Genomic DNA, 21,441 nt, shown 5'->3' on the forward strand with positions numbered 1-21,441 from the left:
TGGGTTCAAGTGATCCTCCTGCTTTAGGTCCCTGAATAGCTGGGACTACAGGCACATGCCACCACACCCAGCTAATTTTTTTTTTTTTAAGAGACTGAGTCTCGCCTTGTTGGCCAGGCTAGTCTCGAATTCCTGGGCTCAAGCAATCCTCCTGCCTCAACCTCTCAAAGTGCTGGGATTACAGGCATGAGCCACCATGCCCAGCCTGAGTCTACATTATTGTCTTATAATTCAAGATAAATTTGTTAATTAATAAAATACTTATTAATGTTCATTGTATATTATTTAATTTTTTAAGCCCACAGGTAAGAATATGGAAAAACCAGAAGTCTCATGCATTGCTAGCAAGAATGTAAAATGGAACAGCCATTTTGGAAGACAGGTAGGCAGTTTCTTATAAAACTAAACATGCATTTACCATATGGCCCAGCGACTGCACTCTTGAGCATTTTTTCCCAGAGAAAGGAAAATTTATGTTCACACAAAAACCTGTACACAAATGTTCTTCATAGCAGCCTTACTTGTAGTAACCCAAACTGAAAAAACTTCACATGTCCTCCAAGGAGTGCATGGAAACAAACCATGGTATATCCATACCATGGAATACTATTCAGAAATAAAAAGGAATGAACAACTGATATATGGAAAACCTGGATAGACTTCAAGGCAATTATGCTAAGTGAAGAAAGGTCAATTTCAAAAAGTTTTCTATCCTATGATTCCATTTATTTAACATTCTTGAAATGACAAAATTAGAAGAATGCGTTGGCGAGGGTAGAGGATAGTAGGTGAGGATAGTAGGGTAGCACAAGGGGTCTCATGGTGATAGGACAGTTCTGTATCTTGATTGTGGCAGTGGTTACACAAATTTACACGTGATAAAATTACATGGAACTACACACACAAACGAGTGTATGTGAAACTGGTGAAATCTGAAGCTCTATGGATTGCACCAATGTCAATTTTCTGGTTTTGGTATTGTGCTACAGTTATGCAAGATGTTACCATTGGGGGAAACTGGGAGAAGAACACATAGGACCTCCCTGCAATTTTTTTTACAACTTCCTGTTGATTCTATAATTATTTCAAAAAAAAAGTTAAAAAAAAAAACAGACAGACACGTCCTCCACATTGCCAGCTTCAACAGCTATTTTTTAGTCAACTGTGTATTGGATCTCTATGACTCATTCAGCACTTGGGGTCTTCTCATTCCTTTTTGAAACCCTGTACTTCTTCATCCTCTATGATGTGATGTTTCTGGTATGTCCTTTTGAAAATCTTAATATTCTCTTAAATGGTGTTTCTAGAAACCTCTATCTGTGGCTGTTTTTTCTTCTCTACCTCCCCTTCATGGATAACCTTATGTTTTTGTACCATTTTCTCTATTGTGTTCTGATAGTGTGTCATATCTTTCCTCCCTCTTTTCTTAAGACACAGATATTGGATGATCCTATCTACTTGTTCAGGCCTCTTGAACTTCAAACTTTCTATGTCTAAAATTAAACAAACCTCTCTCTCAGAATAAGAGCTTTTTTTCTTCTTCTATTATTCATATCAGTAAATGGAACCAAAGTTCTCCAAAACATTTGCAACTGAATCTTGGGATCACATACTAGGTGATCTTCCCTACTGTTTACAGCCAGTCATTCATCATGTCCTGACTATTGTACCACTTAAAATCTTCAGCTGTTTTTCACTTTACATTTCAGCCATCAGTGCTTGAAATCCTCATTTTCTGTCTGGAACTAGAGCTTTATTACAATCTTATTACTTATCAATCATCTTTTTATCACCTTCCTGAATCCTCTATATAATCAATCTAAAATTCAAAACTAACTCATTTGGTTTTGGAAGTTATTAATAAATTATAGTGGTCAGTGTATTTTTATTTTTACAAATTCAAACGTATCAATTATTTCTTTTATGGCTTATTGATTTGCATAATGCTTAGAAAGGTCTTCTCCCTTCAAGTTTTTAAATTGTGTTTTCTTTGAATCTTTTTATGATTTAATTTTTAAAATGCATGTACTAGCTCCACCTGCAATTTATTTTGATATAAGATATAAGATGGGGCTCCAACTCAATTTTTGTCCTGCCAAGTAACTAGCCAGTCACACAATTCACTGAATGATTCATCTTCAATGATTTGAAATGACACTTTACACTTATATATACTGTAAATTCATATATATACACACACATAAACAATATATGTCGTGTGTGTGTGTGTGTGTGTGTGTGTGTGTGTGTATATATATATTTGGTTCCTGTATTCCTATATTATATCACATCATTTCAATTATTGTAGCTTTAGAATAGATTTTACTCCTTATAAAAAAAGTTCCTGTTCCTCATTGTTCTTTAAGGAAATGTCTTGGCTACTCTTATACATTTACATTTTCAGATAAATTTTAATATAATTTAGTAAAAACATTGTTTACATTTATCAATATCACATTAAAGACTAAAGTGGAGAAAGCAGACACCTTTGTAATTTGAAGTATTCCTTTTCAAGAGCAGGGTTTGTCTTTTCATTTACCTAAATCAGAATATATGTCCTTAGACTCTCCCCATATGGGAAAGCAAGTTTTATGAGGGCAGGGATTTCTGTTTTGTTCCCTGCTGTATTCCCAACATTTAGAATACTGCCTGGCACACAGAAGCTCAACATCTATTGAAAACTGGTTAAGTGAATACATAAGTGATTCTATCATTTAGGCAATAGGATCCCATTATAAATAACTAAGGTATACAAATTCTATAATTAAATGTCTAGTTTGTAAAGACTGTTTTCTCATGAATAGCAGGCTGCATTATAGCTGGGAGAACATTTAAAGAGACAATTGCTATAGTCCAGGACATAGTTTTATGAAACTTAATCAGTAGGTCTTGATGAGCAATTAGGCCCAGAGAATAAGTGAGGAGAAGATACCAGGATTAACTCAGGTTTCTATCTTGGATAACAAATGTGATAAAAGAATCACAGAAAGAGTAAAAGAAAACCAGAGAATATAGAAAGAACAGAGAATGTGTTTAGTGATGAAGAAAGGAAGTTAAACAATGAATTCTGTTTGGGGCACCCTAAGCTTAAGACACCTAAGGGATATCTAAGTGAATATGTACACTTCGGAGCTTAGTAGCAGATCAGAACATTAAATCCAGGTCTGTCTCTTAGCAAAGCCATCTTTTTAAATTTTTTTCATGTGTTTTTATTTTTTAATTGGCACATCGTAATTGTACTTATTTATGGGGTACAATCTGATGTTTTGATACATAAATATGTCGTTTAATGATTAAATCAGGGTATTTAGCATATCCATCACTTCATGCATGTATCATTTCTTTGCGGTGAGGACAATTAAAAGCCTCTCTTCAAGCCACTTTGTAATAAATAATGCCTTACTGTTAACCATCATCACCTACTGTGCAATAGAACACCAGAACTTATTTCATCTATCTAAAAAGCCATCTTTTTAAACATTACTTCATGTTATATTTTACTAAGTAGAAGTTATCTCCTCCTCTGAAAAACAAATAAAACTAGATTTTACAATGGAACATTCTTGAAATAAGTTTAAATGTAGTCACTGTGCAAGGCAAATTCAGAGAATGGCACAATCATCTACTGGGTTCCTTAAGTACTAAACAAAGGGACAAATCCGGAAGTATATGGATTGGAGTTTCACATGAATAGAAAACATCATATACATGTGTGAAAATGTGTGTGTATGTATGCATATATGGGTGTATATATACACAGATATGTACATATGTATAGATGTATATATGTGTGTGTGTATATGTGTGTGTGTGTGTGTGTGTGTATATATAGGTATATAGGTATCAGAGTGTTAGAAGATTTACCTATACTAAGTTAGAGCATGGCTGAGGAGCTACAAGGATGTTTCAGTTACCTAAGAACTTGTTCAACCAGAAATTTCATGTGTGAAAAATTCAACAGAGAATGGAGGCATTTTTATATTTGGTTATTGTCTTCATATCCAAAAAGGCACCTAATGAAGTCCCAATCTAATTGTCAACAGTTTGCTTTAAAAAAGGATAAATGCTTGTAAAACAGTACCTTGTTTTGATTATTTATGTTGATAGTTCTACTTACTGATTTCTCTATTCCTTTTCCCTCAACACCTTCACCCTGCCTCTCACATGCAACCTTTCTGGATAGGATTCTTGGCTTCTTCCAGCTATGATTTCACCTCTCCACCCCCGCCATACCTCTGCAGCCAAGGATGCTCTCACCTTGGCTGAGCCCCCAGAACCACCTATCCTGACACTGCCTCTGCTTCTCAAGGTAGATAACGGCAAGAGACACTAGAGATTAATTTTTGAAAGGAGACAGAATTTTAATTGATACAAGAAAATCAGAGCCTTTTTCCCCCCAAAAGCAGCTGCATTACATTTCACATTCACATTTCACAGCCCATAGCGTTATCAACACAGGGCAATTTCAGGGTGTTGGTGCTGATTGTACTTCTTCCTAATAATAAAGTCCTAAAATGGGGGTAATATTACATAAAATATAGATTACATGTGCAACAGAAAAATATAAGCTCCATGGAGGCAGGGATTTTTGAATCCCCAGCATCTAGAGAACAGTGTTTGGCACTAACTATCTGTTGAATTAATCAACTCAAAAGAGCACTTTGTTGTTGTGCTGGGGCATGTGTGTAAATCACATCTCTGTTGTGAGTAGAAGTTGAGCAGCAAAGGTCCCATTGCAAATGCCCACTCCACGGGGGAAGCACTGCTTTGTGGAACAAGAGCACTGGACTGGGAGTCCTAAAATCACACTTACATTTGTCATTTAGGGCATGTCACTTGCTCACTTCGAGCTGCAATCTCCTTGTTTGTAAAATACTAATATACTTCTTAGGATAATTGTGAGAATCAAACACATGAAATGCTTTATAAATCAAATACTCTAAAGTAAAAAAGAATAACTGTTTTGTCTTTTTCTGCTTCCAACAGCCTTATTTGCCCACAATTGCCTATAGGATAACAGCTTTAACAATCCTTTAGAAGTGATTATTCTGAAAATATGCACCACATATGATATAAAACGTTAATATCCTTACTATGCAAATAATCTAAGTTCATACGAAAAAGATAAATATGCCAATTTGTGGGAAAATGGGCAAACAGTATGAGGAATTAACTCAAAGAAAAAAATATTAGCAATGGCCAAGTGTAAAAATGTCCAACCTGTCATAATTACTTATCTGTAATGCTTGTAAGCTGGGATCATCATTCCAGAAAGCAAACAGCTTCTCTGGAGGTTTTTCGAGGATCTCCAGTACCAGTGATTATGCTCCTGACTTTTAAGATGCCAGCCTCTTCCTCAGTTCTCTGCAATACTATCCTCCAGGAGGTCATAGGGGGGCATGGCATCCCCTAAGAGGGTCCTGATGTTACTCGGTTTCCCTTCAATTCATCAATCATTTCTTGAACACAAAAGCAAGGCACTAAGATAACAGGAGCAATCCAACTACATGGAAGGACAGCCTCAGCAGAAGAAAGAAAACTTAATGGGTGACAGAGACATCTGTGACTCCAAAGCACAGGAAGATAGTGCATCCAGGAGAAGGGAGGAGAGCTCTGCCTCTCATTAGACTGTGCACCCTTAGGCAAGACTCTTAGCCACTCTCAGTCTCCATTTCCTCAATTATAAAATGGGGTTAACAACAGTACCTGACTCATAAGGCTATTACAAAAATTAATTGAAATAATGTATATAAAGCATTTAGCATGGTATCGGGCAGATGACAAGGTTTCAATAAACATTAGATCTTATCTTTAGTAGTATTACATTATATAACAATTCCATGATGTTACTATGAGTGACAGCTTCTATAACAAACAGGCACATAGTGCTATGGGAACATGTGGGAGAAAGATTTTAATACTAATTGTAAAATGAGACTGGGGAGTACAGACCTGGAAAGATCTCGTGAAAGAAGCCAAAGTTAAAACAAGCTGAGAGGGATGAGCAGGAATTTAACAAAGAAAATTAGAGGCTTACTCCAGACCACATGAGCAGAGAATAGAAAGGCCCAGGTACTCCAAGGAACTTCAAATGGTGGAGTGTCCAAGTTGATGGCCTTATGTGGGGCCCAAGGGCACAGTCTGTCTTTGCTGTTCCCTGTAGGGTGCCATGGATGGTCAGCTCTACCAGTGGTATCTGAAAACATCTGAGCTCATGCTAATTGACTCAATGGGAGTACTTGGTAGGTAAGAATGGCTCTTTCCCAGCCCCACCTACTGAGTGTAAACCAAGCTCTTGAGAGAAGAAATCTGCTACTAACAGCTAACATTTATTAAGTAATTACTATCACCCAGGTATTAAACACTTAACATGTATTATCTGATTTCATTTCCCCGGCAATCTTATATGACAAACACCACCATCCTTATTCACAATTGGGTAACTAAAGGTATAGGAAAGTGAAATAATTTACCTAACATCATTATCATAGCTGGCAAGTGATAGGAACAGAACTCAAACCCAGCTAGACTGTCTAGAGAGTCTGTATTTTACTACTAGGCTATACATAGGGTAAGGAGGAAAAAGCACCCCAGACAGGGAGCCAGGGCAGCTAGCTTCTAGCCAAGGTCTAACACTAAATAGCTGTCTACAAACTGAGCAAGTCATTTCACTCTCCAGCCAAGTTTCCTCCACTGTAACAAGGAGGCAGGCACAAACGACACTTAGAGTCTTGTCTTCCTCAAATAATTTTTATCTCACCCTAAGATACAATTTTCACAACTGATACACTAAGCAGTGTCTTGGGGAAATGCAGATTCTCTCAGCAAGCTCCCATAAGCTTTTTATGTGACCCCCATGGTCACACAACTCACCCAGGAAAAGTCCTTCTCGTCAGTGTAGGAATTATGAACACCCCACTCTGGTCATCATAGCAGGGTATCATACAGGAAATTTCTGTCCACAGGACTGGGAAGTTACATGTGCCATGGCCGTCATGGAGGACCTGTTCATTTTCATCAAGTTCTGCTGTACTAGATGACAGATAATTTCCTTCCATAAAGGACATTTAAACTATCTGGAGGATCTGCTTAAAAGCATAGGTGTTTGTGCCTAGTAGATCTCAGTCCAAATTCTGAATCTACTGCTCATGAGCTTTGTTTACTTTGGCAAATTACCAAGCATCCCACAGTATCTCTATTTATAAAAGGAAGTTAGTACTTCCTCATATGGTCACTGTGAGGATTAAATGAGACAATATGTGTCATGTGATTGGCACAATGCTTGATGGGTAGCACAGTCTCAAAAAAGTATAGCTTACAAGAAAAACAACTTAAAACAAACCCTACTCTACTCCTGTGAACTGGCCAAAAGCCATGAAGTGTGTTATGCTTTCCCATACTCAACAGGTCCAAAACCTGCCCTCTTTCCCTTAAGACCTACCCTTTGGCCTGTGTTCTCCCCCAGCCACCTACAGTCTCAATTCAGAAACCTAAAAGCAATCCAGAAGACTTCCCTCTGATTTCCACACCAAACCCACTCAGACACACCTATACAGTCCCAAGTCCTGCAAATCCGACACTTGGCCCCCAACACCTCCTGGAGCTGTCCTGTCCTTTCCGTCCCCACCGCTGTACTTCAGCCCCGCTGCTTCTCTGCTTCTCCCCTGAACTGCTGCTCCTCTCTGTTTGCTTCCAGTCTTGCTTCTCTATGTACCTTCTCCAGGGTGATCATCTTCAAATGCAAATCTAGCCATCTCCTTATCTAACAATCTAAAACCTCCCACAAGCTTCTGAGATCAAGCTTAAACTTACCAGCTTAGCCCAAGAAGCCCTTCTCAATGAGCCTCTGCCTGTGCCTCCGTGCTAGAATGTGCTTCTTCCTTGTGCTCGCAAACTATCACTGGCTCTTCAAAGGCACACACCACTGTCACCTGCTTCAGTTGGCCTTACCTGATCCTTGCCCCTTCTAATTTAAATGCCCCCCTGTTGCTATCTCTTCCTAGACTCAAACCCCTTGAGGGGTAGCAGCTCTCTGTCCTTGTTTGACCTGGTATCCCTAGCCCCTAGCAGTGAGTCACATACAACAAGTACTTAGTAACTCTTGCGTGAGTCAGTCATTGACTTTCTACTGGTTGATTCCAGTGTTAGAATCCCAAAAGAATTACTCTCCTTTATCTTAGCCAGTCACCTTCAATGTCAGCCAGCCTTGGGAGGAGCAGATATAGGTCAAACTAATACCCACCAACTCCCCTCAGAGATCTCATCTGGAACACTGAGCTGGGCATGAATAATTTCCTTCTTAAGACCAGCAGCCATTCCTGTCTAGGTCAGGCGTGGGAAACACTCAGGAACCACCTCCTAAGATGTAATGGCACATCCAACAGGAGATGCAAGGTTTAACACTGAAGTTATACTTGTTAATATGCCCATTGTGGCCAAGACCTAGGTCTCATTCATCTTTTTATCCTCAACAATGCCTTGCAAGATAGTAGGAACTCAAAATTAGTGACCTGCATATATGAATCTCAAAAAAAAAATTAGCTTTGGGGAGGGACTAGCATTCTGGACTATTTGAACTTAGAGTCCCATTACATGTATTTTTGAAATATTTCCATAATTAATCTACAATCTCCTTATTTTACCCATCTTTGTATTCTAAATGTCTAGTCAGGTATCTTTTGCATAGTAGACACTCAATAAACACTTGCTGAATCGCACAGAATCAGCTTGCACATGAGTTGCTAGCAAGGCAGACAGCTGTAGTTTTGCTTGTTGTCGGAGCCACTCTATGCATTCATGAGATGCAACCAGAAGAATTCCTCCTCTACTATGGACACTTCACCACTTCCCATTAGTCTTAGGGCAACAGGACCTTGACAGTGGGTGTTGGCATCTTCTGCCCTGTTCACATACCGGGTCACATTGTATACGTGAACATCAGTGTGTGTGAATAAGTATGTACATCAATGCACATACACATTAAAACTTGCACCAAATCTATATGGTCAAGATGATATTCCAGGCTTACTACTGGCAGCATATCTCTGGGTATGCCACCTTAGGTGTCAGTATCCCTGAATAGAGGCTACGTAGTGTACACTAAAATAAGCACTAACTAGAAGTTGAGAAATTGTAACCTCTGGCCCCACCTCTGCCAGTAACTAGCTGGAGATTAACTAAACCTCCCTCTTCTCATTTCTAAATAAAGATACTGTCCACGTACTGCATGGAGTCATTGCAAAGAACACATATGATCACAAAAGCAAAGGTGCTTTGAAAACTATGGCATGCTTTACACAAGAGAGCTCACATTGCTCCCCACACATATATGGAAGCAGTCTCCGGTCTGACTGTCCCTGCTCTGGTTTTGAGACAGCTCAACTGTTTCCCCATATTTACCTTCCCCTGTCCAGAAGCCCAGGGAACAATGGATGGAGACAGTGGGATGGCTCAGGGTCATTTCTGTTTGTGTTAGCCTCTGCCCTGTAGCCCCTGATGGCATTTCAGGATGTGCTTATGCAGCCCTGCTTTGTTTCCATGGAGACAGGAAGCTCTGCTTCTCTTCATGCCTAAGCTAATGGTTTTCATCAAATCCCATTTCCTTTGAGACAAGTAAAAATGCTACAATGCTTCCATCCATACTTCCTCTTTAAATATGAGCCGACAAGCATGCCTCACAGCCTTCCTCTCACCAATGCCTGTTCCCCAGAGGCAGGTGCCTCAGTCATTTCCACACTTGGCATCCAGGGGTCCCTGAGCACCAGTGGATGTGGCCTGCCCCCTCTCATGTGGACTCTCTCCCTCACTTGCCCAACCTAGGAGCCATGTGTGTTCCCCCTTTAATTCCTGTCTCTCTCTGCTCTGGGAACAGCCTTGGTACATAACATTCAGCTGCCTGCAGGTCACAAAAACCTGCTCCCTAAGTTTCCAAGCTATTTCCCAGGCTGCTTCTGAATTAATCCCAACTAAACCCCCACTCTAAGGAGAAAGCTTATAATCTTTCCAAAGGCATGTGAGAGACAACCAAGCAGAAGAGAGAACCCACGGCCCCTCCTGTACACAGGACTGGCTGCTGCTGAACCCCCTGCAGACACCAATAAAGCCCACCCCAACCGTGCTGAGCTTCAGAATGAGAAAAAGAAATCAGGTCAGAATGATTTCAGTCCCAGCCTATAAGGCCCCTATTGTGAACACTCCTTAAAATGTCAAAATTTATTCATATCAGCTGCTCCCAGCTGCCACTGTCACTTCCTAGGCTTCTCCAGAAGTGCTAAGAAGGCATCTGCCATCCCAGTTCCATGACACCTAATCTGTGCAGGCCATCTCCCAGAGGAGCCCATGGCCCGACAGCTGGCTCAATCGAACATCCACAGGCCATTAAGCAGGTGATGCCACCTGGACCTAAGAGGCTGAGAAAATGTATGTTAATATTATCGAAGGATATAGGCAGGTAATAAGAGCTAAGGGCTACTCCATGCCAGACCCTGGGCTAGGGTTTTGTATATGAGAGAGCTATTGCTATCCCATTTTACAGAGGAGGAAGCAGGCTCAGAGTAACTTATCCAAATTCGCAATGCTAATAAGTGGTTTCTTACAGGGTTAGACTTCTCACCCATGAATGTCAGATGCTAAAGCCCATGCCTCTTCCAACGTACAACTGTTTCCCATGCAGAGAAAGATGTAAGAGAATGAAAAGATGTGATTCCAAACCAGAGAGAGTCCATGTGGTCAGACACAAGGCACTGTCCAGTAGGGTAGTGTCTGTTCCATTTCCAGCTCTGTTAAGACACAACTCGAACCTATACTGGAGCCTCACCCAGAACACCAGTGGCTTTTGTTAGCACAGCATCTACTTTTCTCCCCAAATATATAGTAAGAATCTGTCTTAAATTTTCCAAACTAAAATATATACACACTTAGGACAAAGAATATCAGATAAGGTTACACAAACATGACATTATCCTCTCAGTAGAAATACAAGAGGAGAGCCTGTGGTCAGGCTTCTCTGGGGGCCAGAGTTATGGAAGGTGCACATTGGAGTTGTAGGTTCTGGCTGGCTGGAGACAGTAAGTCTAGCAGTGCTTGGGCACAAACAAAGAATGCCAACAAACACTCACTGAATGAGTAAATATAGAAGAAATCTCTTATGTCTTAAGATTCTCCACTCAAAATAAACATTATTAAAGTTCTTCTTTACGATATCTTCAGTTTTTCACAAATTACCACCACAGGCTCTTAGTACCACGTAGTTGGATTACTATGGTTGTTTCCTGCTTAATCCTACAGAATCTGGTCTCTCTCCATGTCAATCCTTCCCCCACGGATGTTAGATGAATATTCTTATATACGCCTTTCGTCCTACACTTTTGTGTGTGTGCAATATTTTTACTTTAAAATTTAATTTCTATTTTTTCAAAGTAACACATGTAGAATTTAAAAAGTCAAATAATTTTGAGAGACTTCTAATGAAAAACTGGCAGCCCTCTGCTTTACCTCTCCTAACCCCTGAATCTCACTCCCCAGAGGCAACCACTTTCAACTCTTTTACCTGTTTCTTCTGGTATTCATTTCCAAATTTCTAAATATTACACTTAAAAACTGAAATGTCTTTATCTTCTCATTTTAAATATTGCCTAAATACTTCCTTACTGTGGAACCTAAGATTTCAGTCTTTGACATCTCCTTCCCTTCCCCGTATTCAGCCTCCTCCATCCACTTAAGGTAATCACAGCACTGTAAGGGGCTATATCAAAATTCAGCATCAGCAACATAAATTTGGTTGACAACTGAGCTGGATAGAAGACCTACTTACTATGCTTGTATTTCTTACTGGTAACAATTTCATATTTCATGGAATTAAATGCTTAGAGTTTTTTTTGTGTATGTGTGTGTATACAAATACATACATATATTCATACAGTCATGTATAGCTTAACAAAAGGGATACATTCTGAGAAATGCATTGCTAGGCAATGTTGTTGTGTGAACACCAGAATGTGTACTTACACAGACCTAGATGGTATAGCCTACTACATACCTAGGCTATATGCTGTAACCTATGGCTCCTAGGCTGTAAACCTATACAGCATGTTACTGTACTAAATACTGTGGGCAATTATAACACAACATTAAGTATTTGTACATCGAAATATATCTAAACATAGAAAAGGGATAATAAAAATATGGTATAAAAGATTTTTAAAAATGGTACACCGTATAGGGCACTTACCATGAATGGAGCTTGCAGGAAGTTGCTCTGGGTGAGTCAGAAAGTGAGTGGTGAGTGAATGTGAAGGCCTAGGACATTACTGTACAGCACTATAGACTTTATCAACACTGAACACTTAAGCTACACTAAATTTATTAAAAACATTTTTATTTCAATAAATTAATCTTCACATACTGTAACTTTACCTTATAAACTTAGAAAAAATTTAGACTCTTTGGCAATAATGCTTAGCTTAAAACACACATTGTACAGCTGCACAAATATATTTTCTTTCCTTACATCCTTATTCTATAAGCTTTTTTTATTCTTATTTTTTACTTTTTTACTTTTTAAAATCTTTTGTTAAAAGCAAAGACACAAACACACACACTAGCCTAGGCCTGCACAGGGTCAGGACCATCAATATCACTGTCTTCCACCTCCATATCTTGTCCCACTGGAAAGTCTTCAGGAGCAATAACACACAGCGAGCTGTCATCTCCTATGATGACAAGGCCTTCCTCTGGAATACCTCCTGAAGAACCTGCCTCAGACTGTTTTACAGATAACTTTTTTAAAAATAAGTAGGAATAAATTGTAAAATAACAATTAAAAGTAAATACCAAATCAGTAACATAGTCATTTACTGTCGAGTACTATATACTGTACATAATTGTATATGTTCTACTGTTATATGATTGACAGTTCAGGGTTTTTTTTACACCAGCATCACCACAACCATGTGAGTAATGCATTGCACTATGATGTTAAGATGACTATGATGTCACTAAGCCACAGGAATTTTTCAGCTCCACTAAATCCCATGGGACCACTGTTGCATATACATCAGTCATTGACTGAAATGTCATTATGTGGCACATGACTATATAGTTTTGGCAAAACCATAAGCTCTTTTGAAAATAATAACACACATTGGGAATACATTAGTTTTATTTTTTTCTGACAGATAGCATTTTTAGAGGCCTCTGTCACCCTACTCAAATCTTGATACTGCTTGATACTCTCTAGGCTTCTGTCATCCTAGACTTCCCTTCATCACCCTGGGAAATCAATTCCTCTTCCTTCTCTCCTCCATTGAATCCCTTGTTTCCATGAGTATCACGTTCTTCTCTTTCTTCAATTACTTCCTTATTTTTAGTGACTCACATTCGCCAGTAACTTTTTCAAAATGGATATCTAAAAATATTGTGATTCCATCTTAAAAAACAATTGGTATTCGAGCTAGGTATAGAATTCTATCTTGAAAATTATTTTCCTTATGAAAGTTTTAAGAACTTATCTATTCGTTACTAACTTTCAGTGTTGCCATTGAGAAGCCCAAAGCTATCCTTATTCCTATTTCTTTGTAGATAAATTCTATCTCCTCCCTAATTACCAGGCACTTTCAGAATATTTTTTAATCTGATCTTCTGAAATTTCATGATGATTCACCTTGGGGTGCTCACTTTCCATTAGTCACACTGAGTTTTCAGTGTGTATTTCATTATTAATTAAACTCATTTGTTCTCTTTTACCTCCATACCTACCTTATATCACCCTGCTATAAAAATTATCATTAAAGTAAAATAAAAATTAAACAAATTATAAGATATTCAAAATGTGCCTTTGATTTGAATGTATTTTCACAAACTGAATATTTTGTGTGCATGTAGTTTTATGTAAATGGTATCATAGCACAGTGATTCTTGTTTTCACTAAAATCTATGTTCTTAAGGTATCTTGTTTTTTTTTTGTTTTGTTTTGTTTTGTTTTTGAGACGGAGTCTCGCTGTCGCCCAGGCTGGAGTGCAGTGGCGCGATCTCGGCTCACTGCAGGCTCCGCCCCCTGGGGTTCACGCCATTCTTCTGCCTCAGTCTCCCGCGTAGCTGGGACTACAGGCGCCCACCACCTCGCCCGGCTAATTTTTTGTATTTTTAGTAGAGACAGGGTTTCACCGTGTTAGCCAGGATGGTCTCGATCTCCTGACCTCGTGATCCACCCGCCTCGGCCTCCCAAAGTGCTGGGATTACAGGCATGAGCCACCGCGCCCGGCCCAAGATATCTTATGTTTCATGTGTACACAGTATTTGTTGCTCTGTGCTACATAGGATGCCACAGTACATACTGCTACATACTACGCCATGGTATACATCCAATATTTTACCTATATAATCTCCCAGTTATGGACATCCAAGTTGCCTCCAACTCCCCACTACCATGAAATAATGCTAGAAAGAACATCTTTGCATCTGTCTCAACACATCTTTTAATCTGGCAATGTGAGTCTTTTGGTTCTGGGAACATTTCTTAGATTTTTGTTAATTTCTTCCTTTCCATGTCTCTGTTCTTTTTATAGAACTCCTATTATAGTTAAAAGCTGGATCAATCCTATTTTGCTGTTCTGTTTTGTAGGTAATTTCATCAATTTTATATTCCAAACATTTATTGTCTTTATATTTTTATTACATTCTTATATTTTTACATTATTTAATTTTTATATTTAATGTAAATATATATAAGTATATATATATATAACTTTGTAAAATGAATGTACATTTTACATTAATTTCCAAGAGCTCTTAACCTCTAAATGTTTTTTTTTTAATTATTGGCCTGTTATTCTGTAAATGAAATGGCTTCTCTTCTATCTCTAATAGCAAATACAGCTTTTAAAGTTGTCTTCTACTCCCTGCATTGTTCTTATTCCTTCAATCACCTTTTTATAATTCATGATTTTGTTTTTTGTTCTTTTGTGTTGGGCATTTTCCTCAAATGCTGATGATCCCTTGCTGTGTGTTCATATTTAAAAGCACGGCACAAAAGCTCATTGGCAACTCTGTATGCAAGCTTGGAGCTTGTGGAATGGTGAATGTAATGGAATGACTGGGGAGCCCCCGAAAAGATTTGCTCACATCCTAAGTCCTGGAACATGTGAATGTTACTTTATTTGGAAAAATAATCTTTGCAGATTATTAAGTTAAGGATGGTCAAATAAGAGGTCATCCTGGCTTATCAGAATGACCCTAAATCCAATGACAAGTGGCCTTATAAAACTGCACAGACATTGAAGAAGAGGCAATATGATCACAGAGGCAGAGACTACAGTGACGTGGCTATAAGCCAAGGAATGCCTGAGGCTGCCAGAAGCTAGAAGAGGAAGAAAATCAATTCTCCTTTAGAGCCCTTGGAGGGAGCACAGCTGTATTAGTCCATTTTCATGCTGCTAATAAAGACGTACGAAAGACTGAGATGTTTACAAAAGAAGGACGTTTCATGGACTCACAGTTCCACGTGGCTGGGGAGGCCTCACAATCATGGCAGAAGGTGAAAGGCACATCTCACTTGGCAGCAGACAAAAGAAGAGAGCTTGTACAGGAAAACTCCCTTTTATAAAATCATCAGGTCTTGTGACAATCATGAGAACAGCACGGGAAAGACCCACCTCCATGATTCAATTACCTCCCACCAGGTCCCTCCCACAACACCTGGGAATTGTGGGAGCTACAATTCAAGATTAGATTTGGGTGGGAACACAGCCAAACTATATCAACGGCCCTACCAGATTTTGGGCCTCTACCCTTCAGAACTATAAGAGAATGAAATTTCTCTCACAGTTTTAAGCCGCAGAACTATGGTAATTAGTTGAAAGCAGCCATAGGTAATTAATACAGTGAGTCTCACTGAAGGTGATGAGGTAGGAACCTGTTTCTCTGGTCTCCCCCAAATATCAGTATAAATTTGTCCCTTCTCTTCAGACAGACAGTTTCCCAAAAGAGGAATCCTCTCAACTCCTACCAGACTGCTATGTTTTTCAGAGTCAAGCAGGAGAAGTGGGCTGGACTATGCACATTCAGTTTGTAGACTTTCATTTAGCCCTCCTGTTTTCAGTACAACATATCAACACTACCCTCAGGTATATCTGATGGTACAATTCCAAGCTTCTCTGATTCCACATCTACAGAGAGTAAGTCTCCTAACTTTTGCTAGGATGGGAGCTGGGTGAAGCAGATATCTGTCAGCATTGCCTGGAGGTTATAGTGGGGTGGGGCAGGGAGTCTAATGTTCCTTACAAGGACTTTGCATCAATCCTCTTGTTTTTAGCACCACACCTACCCCAGCTCTCAGACCTACCTGGTGTCTCCAATTCCTGAGCCTTTCTAGGGCTCCGAAGAAAAATCAGTTTGCTTTTTTACTGGTATTCCCTAAACAATTAAACTTCAGCTTTCCTATCACTGTCCGTTGCCAATTTTTTCTATGTTCAAAAATGTTGTTGACATCTTTCATCTCTTGTCATTCCTCTTGTTCTCTTTGTCCTAGTGCCCTTCTTAAAATTTATTTTCTGTGTTAGTGGAGTTTCAAGAAATGACCAACTTAGTTCAATCTGCCATGTTTAAACAGAAGTGCCACCTTATAAATTTTCATTTGAAGAACGTATGCCACTCTGACAAAAAATTAAGTTCAGTTTTGCTTAGAAAAATACAAGAATCTCTAAAATATATCCCTGTCTCAGCTATCCTAAGATGTTACATTATAATTTCTTCACACTCCATGACAAGTCCCATTTTTTTCATCTTTGCTTATGGTGTGATGTTCCCCTTCCTGAAATGTTCACTCCCATAGTCTATGTAATCCTACTACATATTTCATAACCCAAGCAAAATCCCAATCCTTCATGAAACTATCCCTGATGACTTCAGATTACATAGATTTGTCCTTTCCCCAAAACAAATGATTGTATCTTGTATAAGTCAGTAAAAGAACTCCTATTCTCCATTTCATGTGTATCATCTTCTTGGCAAAACATGTTTCCTAAGGAGAGGAATCACACCTTATACTTTGTGTGCTCCCAGCGATGCTTACCATGGTATTGGACCCCAAATAGTTGCAGATTTGTATAAATTAATTCAAGCCACAAATACGAGACTTGATGCCCAATACACTACAGAGAAACTTTTGAGGCACAGCCTGTGTCTAATTCAATTTTATTTCCCTAACAACCAGCACAGTGTTTGACATAGGTCTCTGACTGCTGAGTTACTGAATGAAAGCATGGATGAATAAATGAACTCTCACTACATACTGTGTTCAGTGTTGTGCCTGACGTCAAGACTTTTTAATTCCTGAGAATAATCAAGATTATTAGAATGACAGTTCACTACTGCATTCCCAGCATCTAGAAAGCATTTGGCACAGAGGAACTGCTCGGTAAGTGTCTTCTAAATGAAGGTTAAATGAATGAATCTGCCATGAGTCAGGAGGCATTAGTTTACAGTTAGCAGTCAGCAAATGAGTTAAGAAGAGAGAAACATCTGGCTCACCCGGAAAGCACTCCCAAGACTAGGTTGAGAACAAAGAAGGATCCAATGATGATGAGGGGGATGAAGTACAGCCAATTCCAGGTGGCTCCTAAGGCATCATTGGTCTGAAAGAAAGAAAAACCGTTCCTTAATACTTAAAGCCATCTTCCATAAGTAAAGCTTACATACCTGCAGCTTCACAGAGGGTGATGTAACAACCACAATGCAATACAGTTAAATATTGCCTTACTCCATTCCCAATTTGGTATTACCATGAGTTAGCTCACAATCTCCCATGTACATAATGAAGAACATAGCATCAGCCTCACCATAATATACTGTGTTGGAATATTCTCACACTCTCGCTTAGCACATGAGAAGACAATACAGAAAGGTCAGATACTTTTCCAAGGTCATGCAAACAACCACTGGTTTTATAGCATTTGGTAATGTGGGTTCTAAGCCTCTGCACACAAAATTGGGCAAATTCTCAAAAAGACAAAGGCAGGCTGTGCCCAATCTATTCCATGGATGCTAGCAAAGGCCTTGACAGGGTTATTTGGAAGACATTTTAGGGTCCTCTGCATCTTGCTCAGCCCTTTACCCAGGCTCAGCTTGCTTTCTTCCATCATAGTACAATCGTACAGAGCTGGCCCAGGCCTGGCCCCAACAAGGTTCTGGCCAGAACAAGGAATAAATCTAGATTTGAAGAGTGATCACTTGCACTCTAATGTTAACACTCAGTGAATTAAAAAATGCCTGCAAATCCATATTCTGGATTCTCGAATCATGAATCGGATGCAAGACCCTTGAATGGTCAGGGATTGAGGAAGAATTATATCTCGTGACTTAAGCAAAAGAAGCAATTCTTAGCAGGATGTCTTATTAGAACCTTGAAATAGAGCTTGGGAGCCTCTCTAAAAGCTGTACCACTCAACTAAGGGTTCTCAGTCTTCCCATTGACTCTTCTTCCCCTGACAGCACCTCCAAGTCTTTCCAAATAGTCTTCCTGAATTGCATTTCACATATGCAGGGTTTTGAAATCCCTTCAACCCCCACTCCACTTTCACACACACAAACTCTAAGACCCATTTGAAATTTACAACAGATATTTTATCTCTACTTCACTGGAAAAACAAGGCCAAAGTCAAATGCCATGCCTAAAACTCACAAGCTAAATTAGTAAAATTAAGACCAGAACTCAGAATTTCTATAGCAAAGTATTTCTTGTCCCTCCAATCTACCTTTTCCCCCTCTCACTACTAAATTCTGAAAACATATTTTGATTCATTGTCTTCATGCTTCCTGTGGACTTCTGTGACATTCTCTTGTTTTCTTTCAAATTATCTCATTTCTGTTTCCCATTCAAATATTTCGGTCCACAGAATATAGCCTCTTACCAGTCATGGAACCTATCACTGTATAGTTGATTCATCCATTAAAAACAGCTTTTTATTTTAAGTTCAGGGGTACATGTGCAGGTTTGTTATATAGGTAAAGTCATGTCACAGGGGTTTGTTGTACAAATTATTTCATCACCCAGGTATTAAGCCTAGTACCCAATAGCTGCTTTTCTCTTGATCCTCTTCCTTCCCCCACCCTTCACCCTCCAAAAGACTCCAGTGTGTTGTTACTGTCTATGTGTCCATGTGTTCTCATCATTTAGCCCCCACCTATAAGTGAGAACATGTAGTATTTGGTCGTCCGTTCCTGTGTTGGTTTGCTAAGGATAATGGCCTCCAGCTCCATCCATGTTCCTGCAAAGAACATGTTCTCATTTTTTTTAAGGCTACATAGTATTCCATGGTGTATATGTATTGCATTTTCTTTAACCATTCTGTCATTGATGGGCATTTAGGTTGACTCCATGTCTTTGCTATCATGAATAGTGCTGCAATGAGTATATGCATACATGTGTTTTTATAACAGAATGATTTATATTCCTTTGGGTTGTAAGCAAACCCAGTAATGGGATTGCTGGGTTGAATGCTAGTTCTGTTTTTGGGTATTTGAGGAATCACCCCACTAAAACAGCTTCTAAGGCAATATCCTTTCACCAAACTTGTGTCTTTTATTTTGCCCCTACACTATTCAGAGAGAGATAATTGCAATTGAAGCAGAATAAAAGTAAAAAGTAAACAAGAAAACACTTTCTGAATGGGAAGGGACAGATGCAGGGCCCTGCCAATTTCAGTGTGTAAGATGGAGCTCTTTGGGTCAATCAGGTCTGGTCAGTGAAATACAATCAGGGAAGATGTGGGCCAGACCTCAGAGAAAACTGTTCCTGAATATTAGTAGAAAGATCCAAAGGAACTAGATGCCAAGAGTTGTTGAGGGTTTTAAAGGAGGTAGGAAGCCGTTTTCTCTGAGACCGTTAAGACATGGACCTTCCCTATGAGCTGAAAAATGAATTGCAATGATATTTGTATAGCTAGCTCTGTGTTTATTCGTGATTACAAATCAGTCCTTCTGTAAGGCTGGCTAGCTCTGATGGTTCACCAGTAGAGCTCCAGATTAACAGGGTTTATTCGCTCTATGGCTTAGCCAGTGGGCAAACCCCCCAGCACCCCAACATTCCTTGGCAACAAAAACTGAGTCTACACCCAGCACCCAGATAGGACTTTGTTGCCAACAAACATTAGCAGGTATCAGCAATAGCAATGACGAAATTGTGACTTTTAAGATTATTTTGTTCTTAAATAATTGAGCTACAGTTTGAGGGTGGCTGAGAGCAATTTCACTTGGGTGACTACTTGCCAGGGATGCTGTAAAGAGGATGTCCAAAATTACATTGTTCTCATTGCTAGAGATCTGTAACAAGTTAATGTATTTTGTGGAAAAGGGGCTTCTGTAACCAAAGAAATTTGGGAAACACAGCAGATTATATTTTCTTCTGAGCCCGTGAGAAGATCCACAAAAAAAGAACATTATTTACCTCGTTTATTCCATCATTTCATAAACACTTTTGATCATAGTGAAACCCTCATTTTCAGAGAAAATCTAGTAACACATCAAAGAATATAGTCTATGAAATGTAGGAACTACAGTGGGTCAGAATCTGGAATGTGTTTCTCAATTCCATAAAAAAACCAATGACGAGCAGTGTCTTTTGATTCAGCATTTTGTGAGTATGTTTTGGTGTTGCTTCAACCTATATTCAGGCAGAAACCTTAACTGTCTGCTCATTTCTGTATCTGGCACCTAACAAAGCGTTTGGCACGCATAGATGGTCGACTAATCAAAAGACATCCACAATTCTAATATGAAGATTCTCCTGTTAAAAATACACTGATACAATTTATTCTGATAGGCCCCTCTCAATCTGTGGAGATTTCTCTGAATTGCTGCAAACATTATCCACCACAATGGGGCTTGCTGGATGAAAAAAGAGGAGGATGGGAACTAGAAGGAGAAAAGCATAGCTGGGAAGACACCAGCACCAGCAAGGCCCTGGGGGTTCTTGAAGATGACTGACAGCTTAAAAAGTTCTTCTGGAGAAAGCAGCTTGACAGCTCCTGTAGGTTATTCACACACCTTTTAATAGGCTTGCCCCACCCTCTCCACACCTTGCTCCTCTCCCTCCTGTTTCATTCTTCCTGGCCAACTGGATTCCACTCCCCTTGCATGTTTGTCCATGGGTCAGTGACACACCTGGTAGGACAAAGCGACCCACCTCGGCAGGAAGCAGGCTAGCAAAGAAATGCATGCTTCCCTTTTTCAAAATGGCACAGTTCTTTCTGATGCCAGTTGGGGCTTCAATCTCCTTCTGATTCATCATTATTGAAACAAAATTGTCCAATGTAGGAGAGACAATGACTCAAGTGTCCTTTGAGATTAAAAAAGCAGCAGCAACCGACAACTCAAGGCAGCAAGTACCCAGAAAGTATGTGAAGTGGAAGTCGGGGTGAAGCTGCCAGTTCAACCGCGGAGTTGTGA

The 21,441-nt window shown here is 39.4% G+C and overlaps 1 protein-coding gene across 1 annotated transcript in view; it reads right to left on the reverse strand.

Annotated features, from left to right (window-relative positions):
* LOC100456069 (voltage-dependent R-type calcium channel subunit alpha-1E) overlaps positions 1–21,441 on the reverse strand; it is a 338,487-nt gene that overhangs the window by 144,500 nt on the left and 172,546 nt on the right. Inside the window, exon 7 of the mRNA XM_054524611.2 lies at positions 17,527–17,630. Within this exon, the coding sequence (XP_054380586.1) occupies positions 17,527–17,630 (104 nt within the window). The remainder of the gene's footprint in view (positions 1–17,526; positions 17,631–21,441) is intronic.

Source organism: Pongo abelii, chromosome 1 (assembly GCF_028885655.2).
Source record: "Pongo abelii isolate AG06213 chromosome 1, NHGRI_mPonAbe1-v2.0_pri, whole genome shotgun sequence".
NCBI classification, from domain to species: Eukaryota; Metazoa; Chordata; class Mammalia; order Primates; family Hominidae; genus Pongo; species Pongo abelii.